The sequence below is a fragment of the Pongo pygmaeus genome, chromosome 19 (genome assembly GCF_028885625.2).
Source record: "Pongo pygmaeus isolate AG05252 chromosome 19, NHGRI_mPonPyg2-v2.0_pri, whole genome shotgun sequence".
NCBI lineage: Eukaryota > Metazoa > Chordata > Mammalia > Primates > Hominidae > Pongo > Pongo pygmaeus.
The window spans coordinates 99234597-99247225 of record NC_072392.2 but is presented as its reverse complement, the minus strand read 5'-3'; the positions used below and the strand labels follow the sequence as shown (position 1 = coordinate 99247225).

General features: G+C 50.6%; 1 protein-coding gene across 3 annotated transcripts in view; it reads right to left on the bottom strand.

Moving 5' to 3' along the window:
* Positions 1–12629, bottom strand: part of RPTOR (regulatory associated protein of MTOR complex 1) — a 420173-nt gene that overhangs the window by 18520 nt on the left and 389024 nt on the right. For all 3 annotated transcript variants that reach the window (XM_054458563.2, XM_054458564.2, XM_054458567.2), the window contains 2 exons: positions 6482–6587; positions 1234–1348 (listed from right to left, as the gene is read on the bottom strand). In XM_054458563.2, coding sequence (XP_054314538.1) covers positions 1234–1348; positions 6482–6587 — 221 coding nt within the window. The remainder of the gene's footprint in view (positions 1–1233; positions 1349–6481; positions 6588–12629) is intronic.

Below are 12629 nucleotides of genomic sequence, written 5' to 3'. Positions count from 1 at the left end.
GACCAGCCCGGACAACAAAGTGAGACCCTGTCTCCAAACAAACAAACAAAGAGAGAATAACAGTGCTGGCAAGGATGTGGGAAATTGGAGCCACAGGCTGTGCAGGCGGGAAGGGAAGAGGATTTCCTGTGGAAAACAGCCTGGTGGTTCCTCCGAAAATTAAACAGAGCATCACCATATGGTCCAGCAATTCCACTCTGGGCGTATCCCCAAAAAACAGAAAGCAGGAACTTGAACAGATACTTGTACACCAATGTTCACAGCAGTGCTATTCACAATAGCCAAAAGGTGGAAGCAACCCAGGTGTCCATGAACAGATGAACGATAAGACAAAGTGTGGTCCATCCACACGGTGGAATATTACTCAGCCATGAAGAGGAAATTCTGACATGTGCTATAGCTTGGAGGAACCTTAAAGACACTACGCTGAGCCGAATAAGCCAGGTACAAAAGGCCAAATCCCGGGTGACTCCACTGGTATGAGACTCCTGGCGTGGGCCACTTCAGAGAGACAGCAAGTGGAACACTGGCTCAGGCGGATGCAGGAATGGGGAGCTGGTGTCTGATGGGGACCAAGTTTTGGTTTTGTGCGATGAGAAGGTTCTGGAGACCAATGGGGGTGATGGTTGCATAACAATGTGAATACGCTTAATGCCACCGGCTGTGCACTCAAAACGGTTAAAATGGCAAATTTTAGGCTATGTATGTTTTACCACAATTTTTAAAAAGAGAGGAAAAAGAAATGGAGGTGTGAACCACAGGGATTTTATAAACTCTAAACTCTAAAAGGAACCCCCTCCCACTGCCCTCCCCCGTGAAGTGGGTACTCTCTCCATCTCTAAGGGCGATATTTGCTGTGAGTTAAACTCGCTTCTCTCCTGGGGCACCTAGCATCTTCTTACTGCTTGTCTATCACATACTTGCTTCTGCGGGCAGGGCAGCAAGCCGGGCCCTCTGTGTAAGCCTCTATTACAAGTGTGATTGGGGAGCCCCTGCCACTCCCCTCTGACCTGCAGGCAGGACTCTGGACTGTCCTTCAGTGACAAGGACAGAGCCAGGCCCGGGGCAGGGAGAAGGTGAGTAGGGCCGTTTCTCAGGAAACAGTGCTAAGGGCCTCGGGGTGAGTGCCTTGTATCTGCTTTTCAAGGAAGAGTGGTGGTGATCAGGGATGAACAGGGCATCGCTGGGGCTGTCGGTCAGCTGGAAGGGAGGCCTGACAAGTGCGGTGCATACCAGATGCTGTCCTTGTCGGCTACGGCGATGCACGGCGTGAAGGGGTGGAATTTCACCACAGAGGGGACGCCGGGGTTCCTGTTCAGAAATATTTGGTCGTCCAATCTCGTAATGCCTGTCAAAAGAAACACACAAGAGTGGATCCAGGAGCCAGCATCTTTTCTCCCTTTTTTATTTATTTTTTTTGAGATGGAGTCTCGCTCTGTCACCCAGGCTGGAGTGCAGTGTTGTGATCTCGGCTCACTGCAAGCTCCGCCTCCCGGGTTCACGCCATTCTCCTGCCTCAGCCTCCCGAGTAGCTGGGACTACAGGCGCCCGCCACCATGCCCGGCTAATTTTTTGTATTTTTAGTAGAGATGGGGTTTCACCGTGTTAGACAGGACGGTCTTGATCTCCTGACCTTGTGATCTGCCCGCCTCAGCCTCCGAAAGTGCTGAGATTACAGGCGTCAGCCACCGCGCCGGGCCCCTTTTTTATTTTTTAAAGACAGTGTCCTGTTCTGTCGCCCTGGCTGGAGTACAGAGTGGTGCGATCATGGCTCACTGCAGCTCCCACTTCCTGCTCAAGCGATCCTCCCGCCTCAACTCTGCACATAGCTGGGGATATAGGCGGGCACCACCACACCTGGCTACTTTTTTTTGTTTTTTGTTGAGACAGGGTCTTACTACGTTGCCCGGGGTAGTCTCAAATTCCTGGGCTTGAGCGATCCTCCCGCCTCGGCCTCCTTAAGTGTTGGGATTATGGGCATACACCCAGCCAGTAGCCAGTCTTTTTTTTTTTTTTTTTTTCTTTTTGAGATGGAGTCTTCCTCTGTTGCCTAGGCTGGAGTGGTGCTCTCACTAGTACAGTGGTGAGATCTTGGCTGACTGCAACCTCTGCCTCCCGGGTTCAAGCGATTCTCCTGCCTCAGCCTCCTGAGTAGCTGGGATTACAGGCATCTGCCACCACGCCCAGCTAATTTTTGTATTTTTAGTAGAGACGGGGTTTCACCATGTTGACCAGGCTAGTCTCAAACTCCTGACCTCAAGTGATCCACCCACCTCGGCTTCTCAAAGTGCTGGGATTACAGGCGTGAGCCACCGTGCCCAGCAAGCCAGTCTTAATTTACAATAAATATTCACAATATTTACAATATTTACAATTAATTTACAATAAATATTCACAATAAATAAAGATGTATCTTATCATGGCTGACGTCAATACCTTGGGGACTTGAGAGGCGCAAAGGAAGCAGAAGAAAAGCAGGGACTGAAGGGAGGGGCCTGACCACCTGCTGAGGAGCAGGCACATCTGGGCTCTCGGGGTGACGGCAGCCACTGAGTACCCAGAACGAGGGCCTAGGGGCCCTGGCCACAGGGTTAATGCCTTTGCTCAAAACCCCTAAAGCTCCTGATGCCGAGCTGGATATGTGGAAGCCCCCAAAGCTCCTGATGCCGGGCTGGATATGTGGAAGCATTCAGCCAATACTTGACAGCAGTGGTCAGGTTTGTACAAATTTATCTGGGTTGGATTATATGAAGAAAGTGCTAAAGTTTCAGAATAAGCTCGGTAGGGCTCTCATTTGTAATAGACTTAAGGAGGAGACATGGGTGTGGTCGCCAGGATCCACACTGCACCCAAAGTCCGGGGGTCTTTCAGTCTAGAAAGATGTTAACTATGAACTTCCTTGACCGAGGGATCTATTACGGAATCACAGATTTAACAGAAGAGGGGAACGTGGACTTAACCACTAGGCCCCCAAACACGAGCATTAGGAAGTAAGTGCCTTGTGACTCTGAAAGGCTTTGTTCTAGAAGGAACCATAAAAGGAAGCGAAAAATGCGGAGGGCGTCAAGATGGATTCCAACCCATCCTGGTGACTGAGAGGGCAGCTGGGGATCTGCGGGTGCATAAGCCTCATCGTCAGTTGCGGCGCCAACGACACAAGCTGGGCTGCCTCCTGGCCTTGGCTGCGTCACCTGCGTGGCCTCTGGGCAACCAGGAGGGTGTCTGGGGACCCCCAAGCCTTCCTCACCCAGAGACACAGCTCCAGGTAGTACAGAGAGAAGCCGCCTGGCTCTTACTAACCATGTCCTCACCCAAACTCCTGGTCTGGCTCAGAGGACCGTGGGCGGCCTCAAGTCTTCCTTGTGGGGAACGGTGGGCTTGTGCTCTGGCAGGAAGTGAGACAGCCACGTATAAAGGCGTCCCCAGAGAAACTCCCACCAGCCTGCACACTGGGACAACGCGGGGAGCCACAGAAGCTGGCGCCCTTTGCAGCAGGAGGAGCCCAGCCTCCCGATCCGGGGTAGAACCTGGGATCCAATCTGCGAGGTGGGAAGTGCACCAGCAGGACTCCAGCTTTGCGGGGAGGCCCTGTTTCCCGTTTTTTCCTTCTCACCCAATAAACTCTGCCCTTCTCACCCTTCAAAGTGTCTGGGAGCCTAATTTTTCATGGTTGTGTGACAAGGACCCCGTTTTTAGCTGAACTAAAAATTCCTACAACAGAAGGAGCCTACCGTCGGGGTGCAAGGTCAAAGCCACGCGACTTGGGCACTCTGCTGCAGGCCGCTCTGAACTGGGCTTAAGCACAGCCAAGGCCACCCACCCCCAGCAGCTGACAGCCCCTCCGCTTGTGCCTGGCACTGTCCAGGTGGCACCAGGGCCGCGGCGTCTGTGGGCTGAAGCCTCGCTGATGCTTGGTGTGTGCTCAGCACCTTGGGTGAGCTACTCTGTTTCCAACACTGTCAGTCCCCAGCAAACACCCAGAACCACGGAAAGGAGACGAATGCTACATTACACAGGGAGGGGCTGCACTCACAGAGGCAGGCAGGCCCGAAGGCTTTGGTGCGGCGGCAACACCATGTTACCCTAGCAGTGCCTCCATTCTCAGCTGCAGGGAGTTTTGGACGGAGTTTGGGCATAATTCTAAGCACTGAAAGACAAAGGGAAGCCCCACCCAGCCCGCGCATTTGGTACGTTTGAAAATCAGTGCGTGACAGCCAAGGTTGTGAATGTCGCCCAGGAGAAGGCTGAAGAGCCGGGCAGGGACCTTCATGACACAGGGCTTTCCCAACCCCATCTCCTGGGCGACGCCGACTTCTCTGGTTCTCTTCCATCTACAGGCATCAGTTTCTCCTTTTTCTCAATGCTCACATCTTTCCCAGCACACAGTTGGCTGTTAAATGAAAATAAATGCCTGCACTGAATCCAAATTCCGAGGACAGAGGACTGGGAGGAGGGCGCGGCCTCACTCCTCAGTGACTCCCGGCACTACGCTCGCTGGCACCATCCCCTGTGTCTTGAGGCTTCATTTGGTGGTGTCTCCAGCGGCTTAGCAGCTCCTCCTTTGTGTGTCTGGACAAACTCTCTCCCCTTTTTCACAAAGAGAACTCTCAACTCTGGTTTACAAATATATTCTTTTTTTTGGTCTAGAAATCTCGGTTTTGGGTCTTGAATGCCGGCTCTGTTTCACGCCCTGCTCAATTCTGACCACAGACTCCAGGCCAGAGCATCACCTTGGCCATCAGGGGCCAGCTCATCTTCAGATGTTGAACTGTGTGAGCCAGACTCAGCTCCCAAGCCTGTCTCAGGCAGCAGGTAGCCCCCGTATGCTGGCCATTGCAGCTAGCAGGCTGGGGTCCTAGAGAATCGCTAACCTCCAGGAAAACAGCCTCCTGTCGCCACCACCCAGAGACGCCTCATCCAGCAGGGTCTGTTCTTTCTGCTGGAGAAAGCCACCCTGGCTGCAAGGTTCAGCGGCGGCCGCCGGGGCAGCACGCACCGGATCGCAACATGCGATGCTTTAAACCTGGTCTGCCGTCAGCTCTTCAGATGCACAGAGGGCTACAAACAACCACAATTAGCTTTCCGTACAACAGCCACCTTCTGCGTTAATGCGAGATGAACCGCAGGCCTTCGCAGGGAGAGCTGCGTGGGAACGCGCTTCAGAAACGTTGCTGGTACCAGAAGTCAGCAGTGTCTTCGGTGCTCAGCAGAGCAGAGGTGTGACTCGGGCCTAGGCACGCTCGCTTAGGACGAGCTCATGGCGCCTGTGCTGCCTGCAGGCAGGGCCTGGACAGAGCGGGCAGGGCCCTCGGCTTTGGCAGGAGGGAGGGCATCTGTCCTACGGGTCATCAACCTCAACTTCAGAAAGTAACCCATAATAATCTCCAGAATTTTACAGGACGGAGATGCAAGGTCAAAACAATAATCCTGCAGACTGGGGTCAGAGTCCTTGACTTTTGATGGCGCTGATTTGGTTGGGGGCAGCTTGACGTCCCCCAGCCAGAGCTGGCTCAGTGGTGGGGGCCTGTGGCCACAGGGCAGGGGGAGGGGTGCGGAGACACCACTGCTGCTCCGTGCCCTCAGTGCCCTCGGTGGGGCCGCAGGGCTGGGCCTGGGCCCCTGTACTCTTCTGGATCCTGGGGAGAGGCCAGGGTCCCTGGGATGGGGCTGCCTGACACCCTCATTGTTGTGTTGACTCTCAGGGCCTCCCCACTCCCCACACAGTCTCTGTGACCGGGGCCGCCTGCAGCCCGGATCTCTTCCGCAAGGAGCTCCCTCCGCTGTCTGCGGCAGCACACACCACCCCCTCCTGGGCTGCACCCTGCCCCTCCACCCCGGGTGCAGCGGGAAGAGCAAACAACGAGGTAGGTGAAGGGGGCAATTTGGCATCTGGTGGCAAATCTGGGAGAAGGTTTAGGAAAATCATGACTGAGGTGTGGGGTGATAGAGCTGGCCACCATTTCAGGGACAAGGTGGAGGCCAGCTGAGGAAACCAGGGCCTGGCATTTTCACTTCCTGTTTCCAGGGAAGGACGCGCCCTCTGTGGGGCCTGGCGCAACGACACCTGTCCGGGTGGGGAGATGTGGGCTCTCAGAGGCCTTCCCTTCCGGAAATGTCAACATGCAAAGTTCCGCTTCCATGAGTTCCACCTGTGCTGATAATCCTGAGGGCTGGGGGCTGCCCTTGCAGGGGAAGAGGCAGAGTCCTCAGAGAGCCCTCTTCCCAGGAGGTGGCTGGGCTCCCATCCGGCCCCTCCTCTCCCCACTCTGGGCTGCAGAACCTTGAGGAGGAGCAACTTCATCTCCACCAGACTTGATGTGCTTATCTGCGAGGGAGGCGGGGTTGGGGGGCGGGTCTGTCGTGGGACAGTGGATGGCTGGAGGAGGTTATGTGTGGGCCGCGGGGGCCTGCTCACAGGGGGCCCTCCTCCCAGCCCCCACCCCCGGAATGAGCCCCTGACTGGCTGTGCGGGCGCCCTTACCCTTCTGGATGACTTGCTGGGCTTGTCTCCTGACGCGGCTGTTTCGCAGGAACCGCCACTCCCGCTCCTTGCGGATCTGACTCTCCAGGTCGTGCTCTTCTGGGATCTTCAACAACAGAAAACACCCAGTTAAGCCCAGCGATGAAACAGGGTTGTCTCTCGGTATCAATGGGGTATGGGTTCCAGGACCCCTCAGATAGCAAAACCTGTGTGGCTCAGTCCCCGATATGAAAGGGTGTGGCATCCGCGTACAAGCAGAACGTGTCCTCCGGCACACCTCAAACCCTTGCTAGCTTGCCCACCATACCTGATACAGTGTCAATGCTGTGTAAATAGCTGCTATGCCGTATTTTTAAAATTTGGATTGTTTCTTGTTGTATTGTTATTTTAAATTTATTTTTGTTATTTACATTTGTTTTTTTATCCAAAATTGGTTGAATCTGCGGATGCAGCATCTGTGGACATGGAGGGCTGGCTGTAGTTATTTTCAGATAAAGGCACCTCTTTCTCAAAGGCTGAAGGCTTTGGGCTTCTGGTCTGGCCAGCGCACCAGAGGCACGGGCTGTTGGTGGATCCCGCGTCTGCTACAAAACACATCGCTGGTCCCCTACCCGGAGCTGGGAGAGGCACTCTCCACGCCTGTGTTTGCTAGTGTGGGGGCTCTGAGACCCTCAAGTGAGTGGCCTGTGAGGCTGACACGTGTATGATGGGGAGCAGGGCCTTGGGAAATGCCTCCCCAGGGAACGGGGGGCACTGAGGTCAGCACTGAGCAGCAGGGCAGGGGGGTACCGAATGCCACTTCAAACACAATCAGGAGGCAGGTGCGCTCGAGGAGACAGTGCCTTTATTCTCTCTCCTAATGCCAGAGGGAACCAGGCAGCTGGCTGGAAGATGAGGGAGCTCACGAGACAGAAGAAAGACAGCTTCTTGAGAGGCCAGGCCGGGCCCTGAGAGGGTGCAGGACCTTCCTGGGCAGCAGAGGGGGTGCCGCTGGGCTCCCGATGGTGGAAGAGCTAGGAGGGTGCTGAGCTGCAAGCCTGGCTGGGGTTAAACTAACTCGTGAGAACTTCAGTGCCTTCCCTAATGAGACAGCTTCAGAAAGACCATGTTTATTTTCACTTGAAATATGCAGATGCTAGACATGCTGCTGCCCTCTCTTCCCTGAGCAAAGGTCTTCGTTCGCTTCAGGGCCTTTGTGTGCATGCGTGTGCGTGCGTGTGTGCGAGTGTGTGCATGTCTGTGTGTGTGCACACATGTGGGTTGGGGTGTGCACATTCAGCGTCTAGGAGAGGTCCACACTTGGCAAATACTAACTAGGATTTAATTGACTTTACGCGGGAGGATGGCCACTTGTCTGTGTTAAGCAGATGCATTTCCTTAAGCATACATGCCGTCCAGTCAATCTGGCTGAGTGTGTTCCTTGCTAAGAAACTAAGACTTGTGAAGACCCAAAATATAAAATAAATGAAATAAACAAGAACCCTAATTCCTTTTGGCTAAAAGCAACTCTGTCTCGACAAAGGAAAAAGAGAGCCTGCATTAGTTATTAAAAAGTCGCTTTCTCTGATAGAAGAAATGGGAATAAAGACTATGGCGCATGGCCATGTTTGCATCCTTGTAAATGTGGCGGAGAAAGAAAACGGTTTCTCCATGTGGAGTTTTAGGCAGTCATTGTAGGTGGTTATTATGTGCAAATGCTTACAGAGCATTCTTTGTGTCTCTTCCTCCAATGCTTTGTGTCAGCTCTGATTACAAAACAGAAACAGGCAAGCCCCAAACCTTGCGTCTGACCCGGTGCTCACGGGTAGCTGTGGCTCAGTTCCCAGCATTGTATTGCTCTGCTTCCTTCTTTTTCTTCTTAAAAGTCACAAAACCACACTCGACAAAACAGCAACAACACAGCAAAAAAGACATCCAAACCCGGAAACAGTAACCACAAAAGGTGTCAAATGGCTCCCTCTGCACATTTTCTGATTTAGAAATAACCCCACAACAGCAAATGGGATAGATTGTGGATTCTTAGCAACCGGTTTAACTTGATGACAATCCTGAGCTTATTAGAAAAGAAATGACAAATGATCAATAACATAAAACAGTAATAAGAAAAAACCCACAGTGGAAAGACTCAAAGCTGTGCAGGAACAGAGACATTGCACTTTAATGAGACTCGGGCTTCTCTGGGAATAAATTAGAGGAAGAGTCTAAAAGGCACTTTTGAGCGGGAAGGGAGAGGAACTGATGGGAATTCCAGCTCCTTGGCCTGGCACTCTATGGTCCTGGGCCTGAGCTCAGGCAAAGAATCCAGACGTGGGGGGCGGACATGGGGTGGCTTCAGAGCCTCAGCTCCAACGACAACAAAGACGACTGCAAGGTCGAGAGGGGGCCCGTGCCAGAACAGGGAGGGGCACAGGACGCCCGGAGACAGGAGCTGAGGGGTTTCGGGGGACCCGCACTTGTCCTGTTGCCACGGCACTGCAAGGGCCCTCTCCCAGCCCAGGGGCTTCTGCCCGTAGGGGTAGGGGCTGGCACTTCCCTAATCTGAGCTCTAGGAGAGAGCCCACAGCCTTCCCTTACAGCCCTTGCTGGGCTAGGAAGAGACTTCCTGAACCGGATGCGGTTCCGGAACCACCCCAAGTGTCTGTGTCAGGACAACCAGCTATGACCACGAGGGTCACAGGACAAACACAGGCAGAAGTGGAGGTGCAGCGTGAGGCAGGAGGGAGGGCGGTGGATGGAGAGGCCAGGGCAAGGCAGAGATGCCGTGGAAGATGCGGGCACCCACCCTGGGAAACCAGGATGTGGCCGCCGCTCAGCACGGAGGCAGCAAATGACACCGCAGCTCTTCATCATCGGCTCTGTCACCTCCTCTCCACCCGTTTCCCTTCAGGCTGAATAAAGGCTTTTCAGTAAACAAGGGCCCCGGCCCAGTGCAGGCTGAGCCTCCCTGTAAACACAGCTCCTGGAGGCTGCGGGTGCCGCTGATCCTGTTACATGATGAGGATCTTGACACTCCTGTACCTCTTGGCTTCCACTCAGACAGAAACCAATTACGATTCTGAAGCCTCCCACAGAGGCATCAGCTGAAAGCCAATGAAACACAACTCCTTTCCTATTGCAAAGAAAATCCTGGGGCTCAGGAACAAAGGGAGATTAGAGGGTCCTCAGAAGACTTACAGGAAAGCAGCAGTTTGGGGCAGTTTTGGGGTAAATTCTTATCCGGGGAATCTGGGAGCCCTAGAGCTGAGTCTTATTTGCAACCCCTCTGAATTTAGAAAGGTTCAGGGTGCAGGGGATAAAATTCAAAACAGGTACATGACTATCAAGATTGAGAAAGACTTGGGTGAAGGCAAAAGGGGAGAGGCACCCACGGGAAGACTGTTAACACATGAAACGCTCACACTCCCAGCTCCCTCCCTCTCCACCCGCTGAGCTTCTGATGACCTGAAGTGAGGGCAAATTTGCCTCTGTGATGTGCTTTTCCCCTTGACGCTTTTTATTATTTTCCCCACGGTTTAGCAACAAACTATCCCCCTCCCCACTGAACAATAAAGTCCCCCCTCCGTGAACAGAGGCAGCAGAGGCGGTGGAGGAGGAAGAGGTAGTGGTGTGCGTTGTGAGTCCACAGGCAACAGAGTTGATTTGATTCTGCCAGTGTCTCGTGTGCATTACGTCCAAGGACACAGCCTTTGCGTTACCACAAATTGCCAAGCTATGGAGGGGGGAGAAGCTCTGAATGAAGCTCGGAGCTTGCTATGCGCATTCACTCCTCAACACGGCATTTACATCATCTTTCATGCGACTTCAGCACAAGAGGGAAAAGAGTTTCTTCTCCCCGTAATATCAGGTTGACGAAGATGTAATTTACGTACAGTGAATTTCACCCTCTTTAGGTACAGGTGGAGTTTTGATAAATGTGGAAGATATAGAACAGTTCCATACAGTTTTGCCTCCCCTGGAATGTTGTATACATGGATCATACAGGATGTAGTCTTTTGAGCAGCTTCTTCCATTTAGCATGATACACTTGAGATGCATCTGTGCCACTGCGTTTATCAATAGTTTATTTAAATATTTTTCTGATGAGTCTTTCATTGTACAGTTACATCAACTTCTCTCTTTATGAGGTGAAGGAAACTTGGGTTGTTTCCAGTTTTTGGTGACTATGAATACAGTCACTATAAACATTCACATACAGGTTTCTGAATGAACATGTTTTTACTTCTCTTGGTGAATATCCAGGAGTAGAATGGTTAGGTTGCATGGTAGGCATACATTTAACTTTGTAAGAAACCGACAAACTTTTCCAAGGTGTCTGTAGCATCTTGTAGTTGCAGTAGTCAAGAATGAGGGTTTCAGATGCTCCGTGTCCTTTGCCAGCACTTGGTAGATTTTAAGATTCGAGACATTCTAACAGGTGTGTAGTGGGATATCACTGCAGGCGTCCGTACTTTCCCGTGATTAAGATCCTTAACAATGAGCATCGTTCTATGTCCTTATTTGCAACTTGTATATCTTCTTTGGTGAGGCGCCTGTAAAATCTTTCGCCATTGTTTTTTAATTGGGCTGCTTATTTCCTTATTATGGAATTTTGAGGGTTCTTTATGTATAACATCCGCAAGATCTTTATCTTATGTGTTTATAATTTTCATTCTGTCTGTGACTTGTCTTTTCATTTGCTTAACTGTCTTTAAAAAGCAGTTTTTAATTTTGATGAAGCCCAACTTACCATTTTTTTTTTGACTTGTGCTTTTTGCATCTTATTAAAGAAACCATTGCCTAACTACAAGGTCAGAAATATTTTTTTTCTGTTTCCTTCTAGAAGTTTTACAGTTTTAGGTTTCACACTTAGGGCTATGATTCACTCTGAGTTAATTGTTGTATAAGGTGTGAAGTATGGATTGAGGTTCTTCTTTTTATTTTTTTTGGCAACTGGTTGTTAATTGATCCAGTACCAATGGTTGAAAAGAGTATCCTTTCTCCATTGAATTGAATTGTTTTTGCACCTTTGTTGAAAATCAATTGAACATATTTGTGTAGACCAATTTCTGGGCTTTCTATTCTGTTCCATTGATCTATGCATCTAACCTTTCACCAGTCCCACACCATCTTGTTTACTTTTTTTATAGCAAGTCTTGAAATAAGATAGTGTGAGCCTTCTAACTTTGTTCTTCTAGTTCAAAATTGTTCTGGTTATTTTAGTTTGCTTTTCCCCACAAATTTTAGAATAAACTTCTCTATTTTTACCAAAAAAATCCTATTGGGGTTTTGATTGGGGTTGCATTGATCTATGTATCAATTTAGGGAGAACTGGAATCTTAATATTATTGAGTCTTCTAAACCAGGAGCATGGTCTCCATTTACTTAGACCTTTTGATTTCTTTCTTCAGTGTTTTATATTTTTCAGAATACCTATCTTTCACATATTTTGAAAAAAGATTTATACTTAAGTATTTCATGTGTTTTGGTGCTATTTTGAACGGTACTGATGTTAAATTTCAATGTCCAATTGCTCATATGGAAATACAACTGATTTTTGTATAATGCTTTTTTTTTTTTTTTTTTGAGACAGGGTCTTGCAGTGCTGCCCAGGCTGGTCTTGAACTCTTGGACTCAAGCGATCCTCCTTGCCTTGGCCTCCTAAAGTGCTGGGATTACAGGCATGAGCCACTGTGCCTGGCTGGAGCTTGTTAATACAATGCTGAGGACCTGTGAATCTGTGTTTTTTATTCTTGTGATATCTTTGGTTTTGATATCAGAAAAATGCTGCCTTCATATACTGAGTTGGGAAGTGTTCACTCCTTTTAATTTTCTGTGACAGGTTGTGCAGAAGTGGTATTATTTCCTCCTTAAAGGTTTGGTACAGCTGCCAGCGAAACTATCTGGGTCAGAAGTTTTCTGTGTTGAGCTTTTAGTTAAAAACTCATTTTCTTGGCTAGATGCAGTGGCTCACGTCCATAATCCCAGCACTTTGGGAGGCTGAGGTGGCTGCTTGAGCCCAGAAGTTTGAGACCAGTCTGAGCAACATAGCGAGTCCCCATCTCTGTAAACAATTTCAAAATTTGCTCTGTCGGGTGGTGCGTGCCTGTAGTCCCAGCTCCGGGGGAGGAAGAGGTGGGAGGGTCTCTTGAGTCCAGGAAACCGAGGTTGC